This window comes from Nelumbo lutea, chromosome 8, assembly GCF_056320005.1.
Source record: "Nelumbo lutea isolate HS-2025 chromosome 8, American lotus-T2T, whole genome shotgun sequence".
NCBI classification, from domain to species: domain Eukaryota; kingdom Viridiplantae; phylum Streptophyta; class Magnoliopsida; order Proteales; family Nelumbonaceae; genus Nelumbo; species Nelumbo lutea.
In genome coordinates this window covers 59,502,943-59,527,742 of record NC_142691.1, presented here as the reverse complement: position 1 = coordinate 59,527,742, position 24,800 = coordinate 59,502,943, and the positions used below count along the sequence as shown (strand labels likewise).

The 24,800-nt window shown below is 37.7% G+C and overlaps 1 protein-coding gene across 3 annotated transcripts in view; it reads left to right on the top strand.

Annotated features, from left to right (window-relative positions):
• The first annotated feature begins 14,231 nt into the window (after positions 1-14,231).
• Positions 14,232-24,800, top strand: part of HCF173 (high chlorophyll fluorescence phenotype 173) — a 36,796-nt gene continuing 26,227 nt past the window's right edge. The window contains exons 1-4 of one of the 3 annotated variants that reach the window (XM_088957902.1): positions 14,232-14,668; positions 17,752-18,637; positions 18,990-19,202; positions 19,338-19,542. In XM_088957902.1, coding sequence (XP_088814028.1) covers positions 18,101-18,637; positions 18,990-19,202; positions 19,338-19,542 — 955 coding nt within the window. In that variant the 5' untranslated portion in view covers positions 14,232-14,668; positions 17,752-18,100. The remainder of the gene's footprint in view (positions 14,669-17,751; positions 18,638-18,989; positions 19,203-19,337; positions 19,543-24,800) is intronic. The other 2 variants (XM_088957901.1, XM_088957900.1) reach the window with 2 other exon arrangements.

Here is a 24,800-nt window from a genome sequence, read left to right as displayed (position 1 = left end):
GACCACCGAGGAGCAAAATGGCCTTTTTTTCCTTTCTTGACTACTTTATTTGCATTTTCCAGTTGCTTTGTTGCTTGTGTGTTATCGAAATAAGTGGATATTATTTGGTGTGTTTGGGATCCATGTGAATGCTTGAATGCACATATAGGACCCCACATGTGAGTTCTTATACTAGGGTAGGATGAGATTTTAACGTTGGTTGAGGTCAAATTAAAAGTGTAGACATGGGTGTTCGATGTAATGCCTAAATGGAAAATGACAGCTTTGCCCTTGTGTTTTGTTTGCATTTGCGATTATTTTCTGACTTTAAAAACTTAGGTGTTTGATGTGGCCACAGGTGTTTGATGTAATGCCTAATGACTAATTCTATCACCATTTTGGATGATAGAATTGGTCTGACTGATCTTGGGCGGCTGATTGATCAATCAGCGTAAGATCAGTAAGCCTAACTAGATGTGCAATATAATGCTTAACTTGACATGTTCTAACCCCATCAAGGTTTGAACTACATGGAAAGCATGTTGGCCCCAGGTTGATTAGTGGTGTATAAGCAGTATCAAAGCAGAGGGACCAAGACAAGTTGTGGTGGTTCAAATACTGGCTTAGGAATGGATTTTGAGTTTGATAACCATCAAATGAAACCTTGGATTTTAGTCAAAGTCAAATCTCTACTCTTGGGTATTTTGTCTTCTATCAACCACAAAATAGGCCATCTTTGTTTTAGTTACCAAATGGAAATTATGTTCATCTTTCCAAATGGCCTTCATGACTTTAGCTAATGTTGAAGGAAGATGGGATGGGGATAAATAATAAAATGGGAGGAATAATAGTATATTTTTCATCCAATTTTTTATTGACGTAAGTTTATCCCTCTTAGAGAGTTTCACATCTATGCCCCACAAGAGGGCGCCCCACACGGTGTATTAGGAACATCTAAGATGTTTCCAATACATGGCGGGGATGTATTGTGGGGCGCCCCTTGTGGTGCTCAGATGTGAATTCTCTCTTAGATAAGTTTGCCCCCCACAATATGTAGAAGTGAGACTGAAAATGTAGTATTGTTTCAGTACTTTGTTGTAAGGCATGCATCTGTAAGAATAGGACAGGTAAGTTGTACTTCTAGGGTTTACTTAATATCTACTCATTAACTGGTGAATTGACACGTTTGAATTTAATTTGCTCATTTGTTAATTAAATGGCTAAGTTTCTTATTGGTCAGCATGGCTATACATGGTTAGAATCTAATTTTACATGTTCATCTTTCTGTACTACTTGTTTTTACATTTACAGCATATTAATATAAGGGATTGAATGTAATTGGTCAATGTTGTAGGTTATGGAAGGTGGCAGGTTCATGTTCGTAGTCAATTATAGTGGTCAGCGGAGGACAATGGAATCCAAAGTACAACGCAAACGGGCCGGGAAGTGGGATATCTTGATAATATTGACAGTGATGTAATATGCTACTTCGATATTATAGGTGACTTATATAAGATACCGGATTGAGAATCGGAAATAAGGTTTGGAATTTCGATACGATATGTTTGATACGGGGCGTATCGTATCGTATCTTTGAAAAATAGATATGGAATACGCATAAAAATTGGATGTTTTGTCTTTTTTTCATGTGTATCGGATTGATATCGGGGGTGTATCAGGTATTGGTAGCATATTGACAAAAAAGATACAATAAAAAACTAATAAAATTAAAGGAGGAAAGCAAGCTTATTTTTCTTGAAATAAGCATTCTTTCACCCCCCCCCCCCCCAAATAATTCTAAAACTACAAACTTCATTCTTAGAATGCTAGATTTGCAAAAGTTTGCATGAAATAAGTATGAATTGTTAATTTTTTTAAAGATTTTTCAAATTTTGAAAAAATATGACAAAAAGAGGTATTTTTTATTTCAATTTTTTATAATATCTTGTGACTTCTTTTTATTTCTTGAATGTTTAAATATATGTTGATATACATTTCTTACATTCAAAAACATTTTTTTTTATGTTATTAGTAGATTTATAGAAATTTCATGAAGATATTTAGGAAAAATATAAATTAACAAAAAATTTGAAAGTGTAATTTTTTTTCTTTGCCTATAAATATTAAATATGTTTTAGATCTATGGATTTATCTATCATATCCATAGAGCAATTGAAATTTCTTCTTTAATATTTTGTTGATTTTTTATATTTTTAGAATTAAAAAAAAGAATAATTAATTATATTTTATCACTTGATCACAACTATTGAATATACTATAATTCTATGGATGATCTTTCATATCCATAGACCAATTGAAATTTCTTCTTTAATAATTATTATTTTTTTATTTTTATATTTTCAGAATTAAAAAATAATTAATTAATTAATTATATTTTATCATTTGATTAAAATGATTCAATATATTATAATTCTATGGATGATCTATCATATTCACAAAGCAATTGAAATTTCTTCTTTAATAACTATTTTTTGAATATATTATATAATGTTTATTTATTTTTTTATAATTTTTGGAAATAAATAATACATAATAGTTAATTATATTTTCACATAGAAGTTGTGCCAATGCATGTTTTATGGTTGAATAGGAGAGTCAGATTTTTCCCATCCCATAAAACATTAAAACAAGAATTATAATTTATAAATTATAGTTAAGCATAGGATTTTTAATGAAATTATAATTAACTACAATATATTTTTCATAAAATCATTAAAATATATTTATTTAATGTATATACACCTCATTGAGGTCTTATATTTAGTGTTGCTGATATATTTTTATGATTTATTAAAGTATGTATAATGTTCTCAAGCGTATCTATGCATATCTTAATTTTTCTCCGATACGCATGCATATCCAAGACGTATTACAATACGTTTCTTAAAATTGCCTTTCTAATACACTTGACATTTTCGACACTTTAACCTTGACTAGAAGAGATAATTGGAGAATTAACATGTGGAAATGATGTGTTGGTGATGTTTGCGTGTCATGGTGGCTTGAGGGAAATGATAATATATGTTGATCATGAGGAGGTTATAAGTGTTATTGGTGTTGCTAATGTTGGGCCCCGTGGTACTAACAGCACAAATGAAGAAGTTGGTGAAGATGAAGGGGTTAATAAAGTAATGTAGAAGGCATGAGAGATTCATTATATGGATGGCCGAACCCTGTAGGTAAGTTGGGCAAAATTTCAAAAATTTCTCTCTCCCATGTGAGAATCACATTCCCTATTTTAGAAAACAGCATTTTCAAGGATCAATCTTGAATCCAAACCGAACCAGATCTTAAATCAAAAGGTAGGAGAAGGATATACCTAATACGGAGTAGTAGTAACCCCCAACGAATGTGTTCACGCCCAAAGAGAATACCAGAGACTGCTCCCACTGAAGATGACACAACGTAGGGTGGAGTAGAATCAGTAGGGTGGTTCTTCAGCAAGAATTCGATGGAGGGCAGGTGAGCACGACTTCTGATTATCTTTTCTTCGAAAAGATAATATCAATAACTTTTCTTGATCGCTCCTGCAGGTGGAGATCGAATTGATTATGGCGGCAATAGCAAGAGAGAGCAAGAGCAGAAGATAGAGGTAGTCCAACCGTATGCTATCTTCTCTCTTGAATCAGTAGACTGAAGAATTAACTGGAGGTTCACCCTGCTCCTCTATTTATAGCCTTTAAAGAGAGCATTTCCTAATCCCATTAGGAGTTTTCTAATCCAAATCTTGTATTTGGATCTGGACTCTCTTTAAAGAGATAAGGATAATCTCTTATCTTATCTGCAGATAAAGATCAATCCTCCTAATCTAATTAGGAGTTTCCTGATCAAAATCTTTATTTGGATCTGGACTCTCTGAGTGGATAGGGACAATCACATATCCTATATGCTGATCTAAATCACAAAACCACCCCTCTTTAATTAATCTCATTAAGCCAGTTCGAAGTGGGCTTTAGGCCGATTAAGTCTATGTGCTCACTTAACCTCCCAACTGTTGCCCAGTTGGATATGCTTGTATGGCGTGGGACCTAAACATTGATCTACACATCAACCACATGGGTTCAGCCCAACCTCTGTTACAAGGCCTGGCTGAATTCACTATAGGAGACAGTGAACCCCTGATCCCATCATCATGGGCTCTTAATGGGCCCAACATTTACACTAAATGGTCCCTGGGTCAAAGCACCTTATAAAAATCCAAGCAATGTGGTATTACCATCATTGGTCATACACTTAACCTTTCATCCCATAATGATCAAACACTGCCCGATAAGAGAGGACCTCTCCCTCAGCTGCAAGGTACAGTGCTGCACTCTCTACTCACAAGGATCCCGGGATTTAAAACCTTTTGCAAACATTTTGAAACCATAATATATATATATATATATATATATATATGTGTGTGTGTGTGTGTGTGTGTGTGTGTGTGTGTGTGTGTGTGTGTGTGTGTGTGTATCTCTATATAAATATATTTTGCAAAACAAATTTCAACGGTTGAAAACGACTGCCGAAAGTTTTGGTTTCCATCAAAGAGAGTGCATCCCCGATCATTCACTTTGTCCGACAAAGGGGTTGATCCTGTCACTATGATCACCCACTCAGATGAATTCTCGAATCGTCCCAACATACCTAGGTTTTGACCCCCTCTAAGGATCTCATTGATTGGCATATCAAAGACAGCCCAATCCAACACCTAGTGAAGTATCATAATCGAGTCTAGGGGTTAGGTGTAACATTCCAGTTTAGCCCATCTATCTTCAAGGTCAATGGCAATACTAGAATTCTGGTCCGGTTTAGGGTTTCAAGAAAACACACATTACATGTACCTCATGTCTCACCTTGGCAGCTGAGACAATCCACCCCAACCAACTTGGCAGCACATCAGTGTCAGCCTTGGCAGGATAAATCTCCCCAAATCTATCGAACGACTGTAAAGATTCTAAACTAACACAAGTCTCATATGTGTCTAGTTTAAGGGTATTACACAGAAATACACCATAATAACATGGATCAAATATGTATTTTATTCATTTACATTAAATGTCATAATATACATCATTCTGATTGGAGCTAAGGGCATACATTGTCTAATAGCTCCCACTTGCACTTAGGTCCAATCAGGTACAAGTCGGAGTCCTGGACTTTTCACGTGTTTCTCAAACACTTTCCGTGTTAGTGGCTTAATCAATGGGTCTACCACATTGTCTACTGATGCTACCTTTTAACATCAATCTCCAGTGTTGTCACACAATAATGGAATTGGTGATGTGCGGAATTCTAAATTCCAGAATGAACACCTTCATTCATTAGGCAGCCTTACTTACGGCAATGTGTTCGGCTTGGGTTATGGACTGCTATTCTTGCTACTTAGGACCCATGTTTGCTGCTCTTCCAGCTAACAGCATACGATCCTATCATGTAGATATAACCAGATGTAGACTTTCTATCATCTATATCTGACTGGATATCGGCATTAGTATACCCATGGATCTGTAGTGAACTACCATCGAATACCAGACAGAACTCTTTTGTCCTTCAAAGGTATTTTAGTATATTTTTCACAGCAGTCCAATGCTCCTACCCTGGGTTTGACTAGAATCTGCTTATCACACTCACTGCTTGAGAGATGTCAGGGCGAGTGCACAACATGGCATACATGATGCTTCATACGACTGAGGCATAGGGAACGTCCTTCATTCCCTCAATCTCTTCAGGAGCCTTGGGAGACATTCCCTTGGAGAGAGTGACTCCATGCCTGAAATAAACATTTCCTTTCTTGGAGTTCTCCATGCTGTATCTCTTGACTATCTTATCAATGTAAGCAAATTGGGATAATCCTATTATTCTCTTCGATCTATCTCTATAGAGTTGAAGACCCTGTATGTAGGAGGCTTCTCCAAGATCTTTCATGGAGAATTGCTATGAAAGTCACACTTTCACCGTAGTTAACATTCCTACATCATTCCCAATGAGTATAATGTCATCTACATATAGAACCAGAAACATAACTTCCCCACCTGATTTCCTATAAACACAGGGCTCATCCAGATTTTACTAAAAGTCAAACTTTTTGATAGTAGAGTCAAACCAGATGTTCCAACTCCTAGAAACTTGCTTAAGTCCATATATGGATTGATTTGATTTACATACCATGCGTTCCTAACCCGCAGCTATGAAACCTTGCGATTGCTGCATATAGATATCTTCACTAAGATCTCCATTCAGGAACACAGTTTTGACATTCATTTGCCAAATCTCGTAATCATGGTATGTTGCTACAGCTAGCAGGATCCGAATGGATTTAAGCATGGCCACCAGCGAAAAGGTTTTCTCATAATCGATTCCTTCTTTCTGAGTGTACCATTTTTCCACAAGACGAGCCTTGTAGGTCTTAACCTTACCATCGGGGCCCTTCTTCCTCTTATAGATCCATTTGCAACCGATTGCTTTTACCCCAGAGGGTGGATCAACCAGAGTCCAACTCCATTGGTCTCCATTGAGTCCATCTCAGCTCTCATGACATCTATCCACTTCAAGGAATCTATGTCCAACATAACTTCCATATAAGTCACGAGATCCTCCTCACTAGTCATGACTTCCACCAAATAACTATCCTGGTCATAGCTGAAATGAACTGGAGGCCTGGAAACGCGGGTAGATCTTCTAGGTTGGTCATTAACTGGAGCTTGTGGGACATCTCCCACTACCTCTGAGCTCTCTTCATCAAGAATAACTTCTTGACGGTGATTGTTCAAGATGTAATCATCTTCCAAAAAATGGGCATTTCAACTATAGAACACCTTCTGTTCTCTTGAGTCATAGAATAAGTGACCCACAAAGCCTTTGGGGTGAATAGGCAATGGCTGGTCTTGGATTCCAAATTGTCTACACTCGTTCTTTTAACATGTGCCGAACAACCCCAAATCTTCAAGTGTCTCACACTTGGTTTCTTATCGGTCCAAAGCTCATAGGGAGTCTTCGGAACTAATTTGGTTGGAACTCGGTTCAGCATGTATATCACAGTCTCTAATGCGTAACCCCAAAAGGATGTGGGTAACTCTGAGTGTACGAGAGGTGATCAAACCATATCCAATGAAGTCCAGTTCCTCCTCTCTAACACACTGTTTAGCTATGGTGTAGTAGGAGGAGCTAGCTGTGATACTATCCCATTGACGTTTAAGTAGTCCCTGAATTCGTCAAAGAGATACTCACCTCCTCGATCCAATCAAAGGGTCTTAATTTCTCTCCCTAACTGTTTCTCGACCTCTTGTCTAAACTCTCTGAACTTTTCAAATGATTCAGACTTGTGTCTCATTAGGTACACGTAACCATACCGTGAGTAATCATCGGTAAGTGTTATAAAATAAACATGTTGGTTACGTGTCCTAACACTCATGGGACCACATACATTAGTATGTATAAGGTCAAGCGTGCCTGTACATCTTTCAAGCTTACCGTTAGATGGCCGTTTCATCATCTTACCCTGAATGCAAGGTTCACAGGTTAGAAGATCTTCTACAGTTAAAAAATCCAAAGGACTATCCATTACCAACTTTGTGATACGATTTATGTTAATGTGGCCAAGTCGGTAATGCCACAAGCACGTGGGATTAACTATATCATGAATTCTTTTCTTGTGGATATCATCTGACATAGTTTTGGCTATGTTAGTTTTCAGAGAAGGATAGAGAACATAGAGACCATTCTCAAGTTTTCCGTATGTGAGGAATTTGTTATTTCTTTTGATAGTAATCATATTACTAAAGAGAACATAATATCCATCCACACACAAATTTGAAACAGAAATCATATTTCTTCTCAAATTAGGTACATAAAGACAATCTTTAAGTACAATAATTCATTCTCTGAAAATTAACTATACAGATCCTATGGCTATAGCTGCAACACTTGCAGAAGTCCCCAAGTAAAGAGTCACCTCTCCGTCACTCAATCTCTTCTGCTTGTTCTGAAGCCTTGCAGTGTGTTACACGCATGAGTCGAAGCCCCGGAGTCAACACACCAAGAAGCAGAAGTTACCAACAAATTGGTTTTTATGACAAAGGATTCAAAATTACATTGTTTCTTGAACTCTAGGTATTGAGGACTGTTCCTCTTCCAGTGGCCGATCTACTTGTAGAAGTGACAAGCATCTGATGCTTTGTCTTTCCTCTGCCTTTTGGACTTAGTAGCTTTATTCTGAGGCTTTTTTTTCGCCTTCCTCTTCTTCTTGCCCGATTTACCAGCTTCAACAAGCATGGCAATTGGCTCATCCTTCTTGATCAGTTCCTCGGCCCTCTGCAACATATTGCTGAGTTCCTAGATGCTAACATTTAGCTTATTCATATTATGGTTCATGATGAACTGATTGAAGGAAGGAGGCAAAGATTTTAGGATAGCGTCCACCTTAGTGACATGGTCAATCCCGGATCCAAGAGCCTCAAGTTCATTGACTTGTGCATTATTCATTGTTTATAATATTTAGTTAAGCAAATTTGATACTTGCTCGTTATGCTTTTAATCGTATATTCATATGTGCATTGTTCATATTCCAGCATTATTAATTGATTATGCATTGTTCCTCTTGGTAGGGCATAGAAGATGATATTTCTATTGTCATGCCAGGTGCAAACTACAGGTTTTACCTAAGGCATCTCTACAACAACTTGAAGAAAGTCTAGGGAAAAGTGTTGAAAGCTACAACATGGTTAATTGGCGGGGCATATATAAGGCATGGCTTTCAACAAAACATGAAGACTGTTAAGTGTTATTCCAAAGGAGGCTTATGGGTGACTTGTTAGAGTACCCTTGGAGACTTAGTTCGGGCATGGGTTTGATTTCATTGTCAAATTTGATGATCTTATTAACCATGGTTTTCAAAACCGGACTGGAAAAACTGGGAACCGGTCATCTGATCGGTTCTGTTTTTCTCCAGAACCGCTTTTTCCCCGAAAATCGTTGATTTTGGTCAACAAACCGTTGAATTGGCCGATTAACCGTTCGAACCATTCGAACGGTTTTGACCGTTTTCCAATTTTTTAATTTTTTTTTAAAAAATTTTGTTAGAATGAGCGGCCGTTTGGGTCGAACGGTCAGACCGTTCAAATCAGTAATCGGACCCCTGACCGGTTCATTTTTAAAAACCATGTTACTAACAACTAGATAGAGTCTTTCAATTTTAAATTGGGAATGCTAGAAGAAAGCCAATTGTTCAGCTCTTAGATGACAATAGAAAACACTCTAGGTAATTTTTTATACTTTCATTTGATGTTTGTAATACTGATTATGCATGTGTATATAAGAGCAATACTAGAATAATGAGAAGGGAATGACTTAGTCAAGAATTGACTAGTCTCTTGAATCATTTAAATAGAGAATTGGTTACAAGAGGATAACTATGTACAGAAGATAACAATTACAGAGTTAGAGTTTATCTAGAAAATAATCAGATGATAAGCTACATGATAATGAGATAAGGTGATCAGTTATCTAGGATAACTATCAGAGATAACGATCCTAGTTATGAGTCTATCATAACTACTGAGATACTCTAACATCCCCTCGCAAGCTTAGTGGTCTCTTGGAGATGGTAAGCTTGGCTGTAAGGTCATGAAACCTCATTGATGGCAGAGGTTTAGTAAGATTGTCTACAATCTGATCATGGTTGGGAATGTGATTGATCAGTAGAAGGCCAACTGTAACTTTTTCCCATATAAAGTGAACATCCAATTCTATGTGCTTGGTGCGAGAATGGTGGACAGGATTGGAGGAGAGAAACTTGGCACTCAAATTGTCGCACTAGATGATAGGTGGGCGAGGGAGCTTCAATCCAAGCTCCTTTAGTAACATCTGGAGCCAAAGAATTTCAGCGGCAGTGGAGGTAAGACTGTGGTATTCTAATTTTGTGGTGGAGCAAGAAACCATGGATTGTTTACGAGAGCTCCATGAAATCAGATTACGACCTAGGTAAACACAAAAACCCCCTTGGGAGCGACGATCAACAAGGCAACTAGCCCAGTTAGCATAAAAAAAAGCTTCAAGAGCCAATTCTTGAGAAGAACGAAAAGTAATGACATGATCAATTGTGGACTTAAGATAACGGAGGATCCTCTTGACGTCACTTCAATGAACATCAGTGTGCTCCTTCATAAACTGGCAAACTTTGTTAACAGAGAAGCTGATGTTCGACTGAGTAAGGGTACTATATTGTAGTGCCCCTACCACACTGCGATATTCGGTGGCATCGAGAAGAGGAGAACCATGAGTGACATCAAGTCTGGTAGATTCTGCCATAGGTGTATGAATTGGTTTAGCCTTATGCATCTTGGTCTAAACGAGAAGATCATGAATATATTTACGTTGGAATAGGTGCACCCCATCTGAATTGCGATGCAATTCCAAACCCAGGAAGTAATGAATTTCCCCAAGAGCTCGAAGGGAAAAAGTGGTAGAGAGTTGAGAGGTGAGTTGAGTAAGGGCAGAATTAGAATATCCAGTGATCAATAAGTCATCCACATATACAAGAAGAAATATGACATTAGTGCCAGTCCGCCACATGAAGAGAGAACTATCTGCGCGGGATTCCAGAAAATGAAGATGAACCAAATGATCCCTTAATCGAGTAAACCAGGCCTGTGGGGCTTGTTTCAAACCATAAGGGGAACGTTTAAGTCGACATACAAAATATGGCTGTGTTGGATCAACGAAACCCATGGGTTGTTTCATAAAATCTTCTTCACTAAGATAGCCATAAAGGAAGGCGTTGCTCATATCAAGTTGTCTAAGATTCCAGCCATAGTGAACTACGAGAGATATTATTTACTGAATAGTGGTTGGTTTAACAACTAGACTAAAAGTCTCAGCAAAGTCAATACCGGCTTGTTGAGTAAACCCTTGAGCCACCAATCGCTTCTTGTATCTTTCAATGGACCAATCCGGATGTCTCTTAATCTTATAAACCCATCGATTTCCCACAGTGCTCTTATGAGGAGGTGGAGCTACAAAATCCCAAGTATCATTGTATAACAGAGCCTTGTACTCATCTTCCATGGTGAGTACCCAATAGGGATCTTTCTTGGCAATAGTGTAGCATGAGGGTTCAAGATCGGGGTCAATAGAGGCTTCCAAAGCATACCTAGGGTTTGATGCGAACACCACTCTTGCTCCATGTCATCATGGGATGAGCATTAAGTGGGGTTGCAATGGAACAAGAGGGTGTATCCGATGAGGTTGATGATGATGGGAGCAATTTGGCAGAACTAACACCAGTGGGTATAATAGGTGGGCTAGGGGAGGTGGTTCCGGTGGGTACGGGAATGTGTTCAGGAGAAGGGCACGGATATGTAACGATAGGAGGGCCAGCCACAGTGTTGGTAGCCGAGTTGGGAAGTGGAGGTGTGCTGCCAGAAGTGCATGGGAATGTATGTTCATCAAAAATCACATTACGAGAAATATATAGATGGCCAGATGTTAAGTCCAAGCATTTGTACCCTTTGTGATGTAAATTGTAGTCCAGAAACAAACAACATTTGGAAAGATAGTCTAGTTTAGAGCGGTTATAGGGTTTGAGATGCGAATAGCAAGCACATCGGAAAGTGCGCAACATAGTGTAATAAGGTGTAGTGCCAAAGAGACACTCTAAAGAAGAGTCCATGTTTAGTATTGGAGAAGAGAGCTAGTTAATTAAAAAACAACAGTCTCAAAGGCATTATACTAGTAATGTTTGGGCATTGAAGCCGTAGCCATGAGGGTGAGACCCATTTCAACAATATGGCGATGGCGTCGTTCTACAACCCCATTTTGTTCATGAACATGAGGACATGAGAGACGATAAGTGATGCCCGAATTGGAGAGAATAGGGAGAAGTGGTTTGTATTCTATACTTCCATTTGTTTGTAGAGTTTTGATAGAGGTATTCAATAAATTCTCCACATTCTTCTTAAAAACAACAAAGATAGAGACAACCTAAGTTTTAGAGGCCATAGGAAAAATCCATATATACTTGTTGTAAGCATCAACAAAAATCAAATAATAGTGAAAACCATGTCTTATAGAGACAGGGGTTGGTCCCCAAACATCAGAAAATAAAAATTCTAATGGATACTTCGCAATAAAAGTACTATTCGAAAATGGCAAGGTATGACTCTTGCCTAGTGGACAGGATGGACAAAAAGAGATGTCCTTATTCGAAACTGGAAGCTGAAATGAAGATAAGATGTAGGCAACTACTCGTTTGCAGGGATGTCCTAGCCGCTGATGCCATACGAAAACTAATACTTTCTCACCAATGAATGCCGATGGAGCTTTAGTTGTGCAATTTGTCTTTAGTTGATAGAGCCCTCCCTTAATCGGCCCTTGGAGGAGAATTTTCCCGGTCGCTTTGTCCTTAACAGAGAAGTCAATAGTGTAAAAAATAAAGGTTGCATTATTATCCTTACATAACTGGCTAACAGAGAATAAGTTCTTAGATATATTAGGAACTCTGAAAATATTATTCAAGACAAGGGACCCAGAATTAGTATTCAAAATAGAAGAGCCAATATGAGATATGTCTAGACCTGTACCATTGCCGACTAGGATATGATCTGCTCCATGATACTCATCGTGAAGAGAGAGATTCCCAAGATCTGAAGTAATATGATTGGTTGCTCTAGAATCAGGGTACCAATTATCATCACGAGCTGAACGCGAAGATGAGGCTGTATGAGCCTGCTTGGTATTCTTATTGGTAGTGTGATCCAGATAACGACGACAAGTAACTGCTGTATGGCCAAGATACCCACACAGTTGGCAAACTACTGTGGCATTCTTGGAATTGGATTTGCTGTGATTATTGTTATTATATGAAGCTTTCTTGAAACTATCAGAACCACCATCATTATTAAATTGTCGCGGCTTATAAGAAGAGGTTTGATTGCGATTAAAGTTTTTCTTCTTATTGGCCAAATTAGTAGAGGGAGAGTCCATCACAGATTGTGAAGAGTGTCACTCTAAGCGCTTTTCAAGAGTAAGTAGCAAACTTTGAATTTCAGAAAAGGATAGACTATTTAGTCTAATAGTTATTGAAAGCACAAATGTATCATATTCAGCAGGTAAACCACCAAGAAGATAATGAATTTGATCAACATCAGTTAGAAAGTGTCCAAAGGCAACTAATGCATCAAATAAACTTTTAATTTTCTGAACATAATCAGTGACTGTGAGAGTACCCTTCTTCAAATAGGCTAACTCTAATTTCAAATCATGGATTCGAGTTTGACTTGTAGAAGAAAAAAGAACATGAAGTCAATCCCATACCTCTTTGGACGTCTTACAGCCAACTACTTGAGCCAAAACTGGCTCTGTTAATGAAGATAATAACCAACTTATGATCAACTGGTCTTGTTCGATCCATGCTGCATGATCTGGGTTGCTGCGGCTGGATCCTTGGCTACTTCCATCTCCTAAGAAGAGTGGAGAACAAGGAAAAGATCCATCCACATAGCCATATAAAAAATGCCCTTTGAGAGCTGGTGTAGTATGAGAGCTCCAAAGCAAGAAGTTAGTACGGTCTAGTTTTACTGAAACTACATTCATAAAACTGGAAAGGGAGACCACCATAATAGTTCGACCATCTGTCGATCCAGGTTGCATTTGTCTCTAGACGGCAGGAGCAGTGGTGCTTGTCTCTGAAGCCATGACATTTGTCAAATGGCTCTGATACCATATAAGAGCAATACCAGAACAATGAGAAGGGAATGACTCAGTCGAGAATTGACTGGTCTCTTGACTCATTTAAATAAAGAACTAGTTACAAGAGGATAACTATGTATAGAAGATAACAATTACAAAGTTAGAGTTTATCTAGGAAATAACTAGATGATAAGCTACATGATAATGAGATAAGGTGATCAATTATCTAGGATAGCTATCAGAGATAACGATCCTAGTTACGAGTCTATCATAACTACTGAGATACTCTAACAGTGTAAATGTAATCTTGATTGTCCATGTGTATAGATTTGTTAGAGTGATAAAGGTTTGGCATGTATAATTATCAGATTGTGGGTGATAATGGCGTGGATAATGTCACAATGATGGACATAAGAACATGCACATGCCGGGTGTGGGATGTTAGTGGCATCCCATGTGCACATGCATTGGCTATGCTTGCATACACCAGCGATAGAATTGAAGATAGATTTTTGTGACAAGGCATTCCTTAAATCCACCTACAATCATTTGTCCAAGCTATTCCTAGAGAAAAATATTGGCCACGAGTATGAGATTAGGCAACCAATCCTCTAAAGTTGAGAAGAAAGATTGGGCGACCACCAATAGTCCGAAGGAGGAAGGTGAAGCAGGCCTGTATACCACGAAAATTTTGAATGAAGAACAGTTAAATGTTCTTTATGCAAAGGGTATAATCATAACAGAAGGAACTGTTGTACTTCTCCTAGTGCCACCACAAAAACCACAAAAGCAAAGGTAATATGGGCAAAACTAATAATTTGGTTTCTTAAATTTATACTTCAGAGGCGTAGAGTTGGTGATTCTCAATCAGGTTGAATGGTACCTCTATCCTCCAAGGAGGTGTACTCTAGGTGTAATGCTTCAACCTGTCGAGGTTGTGGGTTGTTCTTCCTGATCAACTCCTATACAATCAATGTATGAAGTTTGGTTCTTCTTCCAGGTAAGCTCTTGCAACAGTATATGTGGCTGGTTCTTCATCCAATGGGAATTGACTTTTAATTATTTAAGTATGTCCAGGTTCGGAAACCATGTAGCATGTAGTCAGGAAATCAGATACTCCCAACCTTGAATACCCATTTCTTTTCATTTATGTAATTAACAGATCATGAACAATGTATAAATGACAGTCTTAGGTCACCATGCCATAACCACTCTTTTTTTTTTTTTTTTTTTTTATGTCTGTGTGCATATAGATGACCGTCCTAGGTGATCACCATGACATAACCACTTTTTTTGTATACAAACTTGACCGTCTTAGGCCACCAAATTATCATGGATAGCAGATATGGCCATGTTTTTTGTTAGGAAAACAATTTATTAAACTATGGTTTATATGGTTATGGGCTGAACTATGGTTTATATGGGTATGAGTTGAACCATAGTTATATTTCATGTTTGCTGAAATATGATAATGCATATTTTTTTGCTAATGTTGGATGTATGATCGGCAATATTGTGCTTGATTCAAGGATTAAAGTATCAATATGATACACCTAATACAGGGGGTGTATCATGTCCATATTCATGCTCACTGGCACAGGATACACTATAACTCTATGCATATACTGCCAATCGTGTGTTTCGGTGTGATATGCCACTGTATCAGTGCATCACACTGTATTGGTGGATATGGCTCGATATTCACCAACTCGGAGGTGTATCGGACCGTAATTTGATGACATATTCAAACCTTGATTTAAGATTTATTTTTTTCCAAAAAGTTAATAAAAACTAAAAATTATAAAATTATTTTATTTTATTTATCTTAAATGAGTTATATATTTTATTTTACATATTAATTATATGTTAAAAATGAAAACATATTTATTATTTAGAAAAATATAGTTAATATTTATATAAAAAATACTAAATAAATAAAATTTCCTAAAACTTTTAATAAAAATCTTAAATTATAATTATAAAAATTGAACTAAATTATTTAAAAAATTAATTTTCCCCAAAAGTTTAGTAAAAACTGAAAATTATAAAAATAATTTATTTTATCTACCTTAAATGATTTATATGTTTTATTTTAAAATTATATGTAAAATAAACAATTTTATGTTAAAAGTAAAATATGTTTATTATTTTAAAAATAAAGATTATTTATATAAAAACATTAAATAAAAAAATTTCCCAAAAATAATAAGAATTAAAAATTATAATTATAAAAACTGAAATAGATTGATAATTATTGTATGATTTGTACATCTTCTAGAGTCATGGTATTGTTTATTGTAATGTTTCTCTTCATATAACCTATTAAAGTGTGCAGTTCTCATGTATTTATGCCTCATGTATAGTTAATTCAGCTTTAGATTTAGTGTTATTAATATATTTATATGATTTATATGGATTTCCCTAGCATATCCAAGCACTTTCATATCTTTCATGCATATCCATACGTTTTCAAAGTGTATCTATATCCGTATCCGAGCTGTTTGATACAATACTCAATACCAATACTTTAGTCTTTGCCTTGACTATGATTGATTAGGATAGAACATGCTATCATATTAGAGAGACTTGTTATTGATCATCTGATCAAGATAGAATACATTATCACAGGTTGGTATCACTTTGGTTTCATAACACTGGACATGTGTTGGACTGGCATCCAACACATTGGGTTGGTTTTATTGGTTTTGTTATGACCTAGTTAAAAAGTTGCATATGCTGGTTTTGATGTGTTGGATTGACTTCCAACCCTTTCAAACTTGTTTAAATTTCATAGCAGGCGTTATTGTTCCTCGAAGTGGTTCCATTGAAATAAGACCTTGTCTCATAAGGACATGCTACTGAACTTAGGGATGACAATTTTTACCCTACCTAGTGGGTACTTGTCCCAATGGGTTTTTTTTTTTTTTTTTTTTCTGCTTAAAGGATAGGTTTTGGGATTCTATGACCCGAATGGGTATGGGTAAGATACGGTATTAGGCTAAACTTGACCCTCCATGATCCACATATTGTTGGAAAGCATATAAATTTTACCTACTAGGTATTGAGTTTAATTATGTTTTGATTTTATGTGAAGGATAATTGATAGTTTGTCATTTTTACATGTCTTAATCAAATAATTGAAAATTTTATTATTTATTTTTGTTATTTTACTTATTTATTGGTTATATATAACAAGAAATAATAAGAAATTAAATGCAGGTTCTAAACCCAACCTGCTTCTACCCTTGAATGCAAGGAGAATAGGGCCGGAAAGGGTCTTACATTCTCATATGCAGAGAGAATTTGGCTTTTCTAAGTCTAACCTGCTACGGGTTTTGGGGTGGGTGTTGGGAGATTTAGGGAGGCAAATAAGATCTAAATTTATAAAATCCTCCCGAACCCATCCCATTGCCATCCCTAGCTGCAGTTTTAGTCCATTTGGATATGGACTTAGATTTACTAATGCAGTTTTAGTCCACTTGGACATGGACTCCGTTTTAGCCTATTTGGACATGTTACCATTGCAATATGAGGTCTTACTGTTCATGGGAGTGGTTCCAGGTCTTATTGTAGCAGTTTTAGTCCATTTTAGTCCATTTAGACATGTGCTATTACTGTAGTTTTGATATTATACCGTAGTTTTAGTCCATTTAGATGAGGAATGGAAACATCAAGAACGCACATTGAGAGAGAGAGAGAGCATCTAATTAATAATCTGATCGGATTGAGAATTTGAGATTTGACTCCATCGGATACTATTAAAATTTTCACCCGATTATATTATAATATTTATTGATTTTATTATATATGAATTTATATAATAAATTTAATATGTTATATTTATATAAATTTATTATATATAATCGGAATAAGTTTAAATACGAGCCGAGGTCTTTAAATCCGATTGAATTTGAACACAAATTTTCAATAATTTAATCGGATTCGGATTTTTCTGAATCCGATTCGCTTGTAGGGTGGGCCATTCTCTATTTTGTTGAAAAAATTTGACTTTGAATCTTCTGTCCACAAAAATTCTACTACGTCTATTCACAGCACACTAAAGAGAATGAGATGTTGTGGCAGCAACCAGCAATGATACGTGGTAGATGTGGACAGGAGCTCCGGACTCAAAAATTTTCTCAATTGCCCCAAGATGCTTACAGTGATCTATCACATGACGCGTGTAATCAAATAAGAGGAGATGTAAAGTGCTGCGTGGCGCGTTCCAAACTCAGGCGCAATTTCTAAGACCAACGGTAATGCTTCACTTCAATTTTTGTGGTGGAGATAAAAGTTAACTACCTCGCGATCATGGTTGATGGCACCGCTGGTTTTCGAAATTTATCCACCAAACCCCATTTCAGATATTCGTCTGGAATGAAAAACCATCAAAAGAGGCGTGGTTTCACATATTTCGGAATTCAGCATCAAAATGACTGCTACAGCTCCTGCTTCTCCTGCTTTTTGCAACAATCTGCACTATAATCAGAAACAGAAACCCGGGATGATCTCGTTCTTGTCTTCCACCTCCTCGTCTGCTTTGTCTTCCTCCGAATTCTTGGGTCTTTTCCTTCCCAGTCCCAATTCCAAGCGTTCGAAGAGCCGGTGGTGTGTCCACGGACAGACCTCCTTGGTTTTTCCCAGGGCCGAGATTGGTAAGGAGAAGAAGGTCGACGAAGATGATAAACAGCCATCGGTTTCCATCACACTCGATGATGTTAATCCGGTTGGACTAGGCCGTCGATCTCGTCAGATATTTGATGAGGTCTGGCGCAAGTTTTCCGAGCTGGGTCAGATTTCCAGGACCCGCACTGATGAGAGCCTTGACACAGTCCTCATCAGGGAGGGTCCCATGTGTGAGTTCAGCATTCCAGGGGCTCAAAATACCACCGTGCTTGTTGTAGGAACCACCAGCAGAATTGGTCGGGTTGTCGCTCGCAAACTGATGCTCAGAGGATATAATGTCAAGGTATTATGAATAACACTACGTGTCGTTGCAATTTTAGGTGGAATTCTTTTGATAGAACAAAGCTTTGAATGTACTTTAGGAAGTTTATACAGCTAGCATATACTGTCTAATAAAAGTTTTGAATACAACAATCGGGCTATATTTGGGAGATAGAGATCATGCGAAATGATTTCTCATTTTTCTCTCTTGGCGTCCACATTTGTTCACTATGGATCCCACATCTCGGGAAGATTGTGAGGACTGATTGACTCGCTTGTCCTCAACACAACACTTTGGGGTTTTGAGTTCGGTGATTAAACTATATATGTTGAGATAAGCACATTAAATTGTTTTGTTTGACCAATTGAAACAGGCTCTAGTTAGGAAAGCCGAACAGGAAGTGCTAGATATGCTTCCAAGATCAGTGGAGATTGTAATTGGAGATGTGGGCGAGCCCTCATCTTTGAAGACCGCTGTGGAAGGCTGCAACAAGATAATCTACTGTGCAACTGCTCGTTCCACCATCACCGGGGATCTCAACAGAGTTGATCATCAAGGGGTGTACAACGTTACCAAAGCATTTCAGGTTTGCTTCGTGAAAGCTTCTCTTTTTCTCCTTATCAAAGCTGGCATTGATTAGTCTATGTTTTGTTAGATAATATGCAAACTTGGAAAAGCATGGGATTAGTCCACGACGATTCTCATTTCTAGTCCTGTGCAGGATTACAACAACAGACTTGCACAGCTACGAGCTGGAAAAAGCAGCAAAAGCAAGCTCTTGCTTGCAAAGTTCAAATCTTCAGAATCATTGAAGGGTTGGGAAGTCCGCAAGGGAACTTACTTTCAGGATGTGGTTGCTGCAAAGTATGATGGAGGGATGGACGCTAAGTTTGAGTTTACAGAGACAGGAAATGCTGTTTTCTCAGGTAAGGCTTGTGGCACGCTTATATCAGGTTAACTAAGATATAAATCCTTCTCCATCAATTTCTTCTAATAAAGCAGTTCATGAATGCTTATTTGTTTTTGGGGTTGTTTGTGGTGTATCCCCTTGGTTTAGAGTTTCTGATGTATAGGATCGTTGGGTTGGCAGGGTGTGTGCCCTGTAGCTTCTTTTTCTGTCCCTTTCCCCTATTTCTCATTGGCAGCTTACCCTTGTATACAGGATTTGTTCTTTTCCTCCTAATTAACTTTTGTTACTTCAAAAGAATAAAAAAGAATCTATTGTAGGGAAAAGTAGATATATTTTAATCCCTTTTCTATTTCTTCAAATCACTGAATGTTGGACAACTTTGGAATAGGCTTCATGCCTCCCATTCCTTCCTCTTTATTTCACCAAAGGAAATATGACAATACATCCTTGATATATAGATCCAATAGCTGAGACAGCAGCCCCCCCTCAAGCTGGTACTTCAATATCAAGCATACGCAGATTATGAAGTATTAGACAACTAATACTTTCAAACAACCTTGGTAAGTATTATCAGCCAGTTCACTCTCAATCTTAACAAATGGTAAGCATACATCTTTGCAACATCCCTTTCATGGACAGAGTGCCAATCTACCTTAATATGTTCATATGGTCATATTGGTGGACAAGGTTGTGAGCAATACTAATTGCTTTGTTTTTTTTTTTTTTTTTGAGAAAAGGTATGTATTGTATTAAAGAAAAAAAAAAAACACTCTCACTCTACACAGTAAGAAACTGTTAGTACAAAATAACCACCTGTACAAAAAGTGATGCTCAAACATTAGAGCTCTTCAGGTAACACAAGATCTGTTGACCTTCTCACTGGAGACTAGAGCTCTTGAAGTAGTCTTCTAAGCCACAATATTCATAAGCTCCACGATACCTGGCTTTGGGCTTTGCCTTTACATTTGACACGGTCGCCACAAACTATTTTTTACTTCTCAAATTAACAAAATTTTCACTCACAAATGTGCAATACTGTTATGTAGACCTCTTGTCTACAATGAAACTAGGCCAGTCCACATCAACATATGTGCCTACTTTCATATAACAATTCTTGCAAAACAAGAATAATTTACCTGATAAGATCTTCAGGTAACACAAGATTCTATTTACACCATTGAGGTGGGTAGTACAAGGGCTATACAAAAGAAAAAACTGACTTACCATACTAATTGCATGAGGAATATCTAGTTTTGTAAGAGATAAATATATAAATTTACCACTAGTTTCTAGAACTGGCTAAGATCTTCAATTGGATCACTAGTGAATATTCTAATCATCTAGCTTCAAGTTAGGTTCAAAAGTAATTTCTATTGGCTTAGAACTAAGTTTACTTGTCTGGTCAAAAAATGTTTCTATTGAGATATAAAAAATTGCAAGGAAATACTTTAGGAAATCAAGATCAATTTCAGCCACTCCATGAGACATTGCTCTATATTCAGCTTCAGCACTAGACCTAGCCACCACATTCTGCTTTTTGCTTCTCCATGTGACTAGGTTTCCTCCCACAAAGGTATAGTAGCCGCCGGTAGACTTCCTATCATCCAGTGATCCTGCCCAATATATATCAGTATACACTTCAACCTTTAAATGCCCGTGCTTTTGGAACAATAAACTTGCACATGGGAATTTCTTAAGATATCTGAGAATTCTTTCTGCTCTAGGTGGGTGGTCTTAGGGGCATGCATGAATTGACTAAGAACACCCACTACAAGCAATGTCTGGCCGAGTGGAGAGAGATAACAGTCTTCCTACAAGCCTTTGAAATTGCTTCACATCTTTGATGAATTCACCTTGACAATCACTTAATTTGTGATTAGGATTAATAGGAGAACCAACGGGTTTCACTCCCAATTTTCTTGTATCCTATAATAGATCTAAGACATTCTTTCTCTGAGAAATGAAGATACCCTTTTGTGAGCTGGCAACTTCAATTCGAAGGAAGTATCTCAAAGAACCTAGATCTTCCACCTCAAACTGAGTAGCAAGAAATCCCTTCAATTTTTGAATTTCATCTTTCCAATCACCAGTTAAAACTATATCATCAACATACACTATTAGGGTTGCAATTTTCCCTTCCCCTCTTTTCGTAAATAATGTATGATTGGATTGACACTGCTTGTAGCCTCTTTGCCAACTACATGGAATCTGCTGAACCAGGCTCTTGGTGATTGTTTCAGGTCGTATAATGACTTCTTCAACTTGTACACCTTTTGTTCATTACCTTGAGCCTGTAAACTAGGGGGTTGTAGCATGCACACTTCTTTTTCTTCAAGATCACCATTTAGAAATGCATTCTTGATATCCAGTTGGTGAAGGTCCCAATCGAAGTTAGCAGCTAAAGAGAAAAAAACCCTAATGGAGTTCACCTTGGTAACTAGTGCAAAAGTTTCTACATATTCCATCCCTTACACATGAGTGAACCCTTTTTCCACTTAACGAGCTTTATACTACTTCGTTGTGCCATCAACCCTATGTTTTACTGTAAATACCCATTTACATCCAACTGGTTCCTTCCCCTCAGGAAGATCCACCAATTCCCATGTACCATTTTTATGCAATGCATTAATTTCTTCCTTCATTGCATCTATCATTCAGGCACTGAGAGAGCTTCTGCCACATTCTTAGGAGTAGGAATAGGAACATTGACAATGAAAGAAAGGAATGCCTGAAAGGAAGGTAAAATGTTTTCATAAAACAAAATGGGAAATGGGGTGCTTAGTGGTGCAAGACCGAGCACTCTTCTGGTGAGCAATAGGAAGGTCAAGACTAGAGGTATCAATAGCAATAGGGTCAGAAATATCAATGGGAACTAAGGTACTTGGCTGGGTAGGATCCGTCCCCAGAGAATTTGATGGCATTGGTGGTACAACTTCTTGATGCTCCACAACTCTTGAACTTGGTTGGCCTTTGTTACGATGACAAAAAACATGAAAGGGAGGAGGATCAAGAAGAAGAGGGAGCTGAATCTGAGGCAGATGAGGAAGCTAAACCTGTTTTTCCTCATGCCTACACTCCTCCTTGAGGAGAAACATGAAAGAGAGTTTCACTTTCAAAAAAGGAGACATTCATAGAAACATGATATTTTCGAGAGATGGGATCAAAGAACTAGTACCCCTTCTGAGTTGTAGGGTACCTCAAGAAGATGCAAGGAATAGCATGAGGATTCAATGGGTGGGTGATAGGTTTTGGACAAAACAGCGACAACCAAACACACGGAGAGGAATAGACAAAAGAGGAGCCTTGGGAAACAGAAGCTGATGTAGAGCATTGCACTCTAACCATCGACAGGGCATGTGATTAATGAGATAAGTAGCACAAAGGATAGTCTCAAGCCAAAAACGTTTGGGGATACTCATATGAATCAATAATCCCCGAGCCATTTCAAGAAGGTGGCGGTTCTTTATTTCAGCTACACCATTTTGTTGTGGTGTTCGGGCACAAGAGCTACGGTGGAGTGATCCACGTGAAGCAAAGAACTATGTGAGATCATTATGAAAGTACTCTTTGGCATTATCAAATTGGAAGATTTGGATTTTGGTTTGAAATTGGGTGAAGGTCATTCTTTAGAAATCTTGGATAATTTTTGGTACTTAATCCCTAGTTTGCATGGGATACATCCATATGTACCTGGAGTAGCCATCAATAAAGGCAATAAAATACTAGCCACTTTCAGATTGTAAAGTAACTGGGCCCCAAACATCATAATGAATAGTATGGAAAGGAAATTCAGATTTATTATTTTTTCAAGAAAATGAGTTCTACAGTGTTTACTCAACTGACAAGTTTGACATATAAACTCCGATGCTGACACTAACTTAAACAACTCTGGAAACACAATCTTTGAGGATTCAAAGGATAAATGACCAAAACGACTATGCCATAAATATGCATGACTCTTAGACTCTGTGATTGCAAGACCAGCCTTATTCTCTAGGAAGTAGGCACCATCCACCATACGTTCTCTACCAATCATCTTCCTTGAGGCCAAATCCTGAATCACACAATAAGAAGGGAAGAAGGCTACTGAATAGTTTAATGAAATGGTGATACTACTAATGGAAAACAAATTGATAGGGAATTGTGGAACATTTAAAACATTAGAAAGGGTAGGTAGGACCAAAAGCAAGAGAAATGGTTCCTTGACCAGTAATGGTAGAGAATGAATCATCAGACAATCTCACTTTATCTCTTCTAGAGAAAAGATGATAGGTCCGATAGTAAGTAGACTTACCAGTCATATGTTTTAACGCTCTAGAATCAATTATCCAAGGAGAGTCAGAGGAATGAGACTATACATGGAGAGTTGTGGCAGAATTACCATATGTAGACACATATGAAGTTGATGGAGGAGCATCCATCTGACGAATTGCCCTACCATAAAGTTCTAAATGGTCACGGAAGGAATTAATGATATCCACCCTAGGGTCAGAACTAGAGGTGTATGTCTGATCCGTAGTATTTGTTGGGGGCTGGTTTTGCTGAGTAGCCATGTTTGCTGTAGTGAGCTTTCTTGAACCTTGTTGTCCTAACTTGTTATTCAGATCTGAACCCTGTTTCTTACTCAATTCCTAAGCCCATTTCGGCTTCCCATGAAGGTCCCAACATGTGTCACGAGTGTGCCAAGACTTGTGGCAATGGGCGCACCATAATTTTTCTTTGTCATCCACCCTTTTTTGAGAGTCTCCCTTCTTAAAGGGATTTCCCCCATCTTTAACAACACTTCCTTTTGCTGCTAATACAACTACATCTCCCCAAAATTATTCATCAGATTTCTAATACTTTCCTCTAACTGTACTAGAGCATATACTGCTTGGACAGATGGGAGATCCTTGCTTCCAAGGATCTGTACTCTAATGGATTCAAACATAGGGTTCAGGCCAAGGAGAAGGGAAAAGAATCACTGCTGTGAAACAAGAGACTTATACGCTTTGGCATCTTTGTCACATTTCCAATCTACACTTTGATAGTGATCCAACTCCCCGAATAGTACACAGAGAGACTCCTCTCCCCCTGCTTACAAGGAGGATTCTGCTTGTAATTGATAGATTTTTTCATAGTGGCGTAATTCAGAATTGGTTGACTCTGCTTGTTCCCAACTCTCCTAAGCTGTTTCAGCCCACATAAAATTTCTTCTCACCTGAGGTTGCATAGATACTATGAGCCATGACATTACCATGCTGTTTTCCTGGTTCTATTTGTCATGTTCAACAC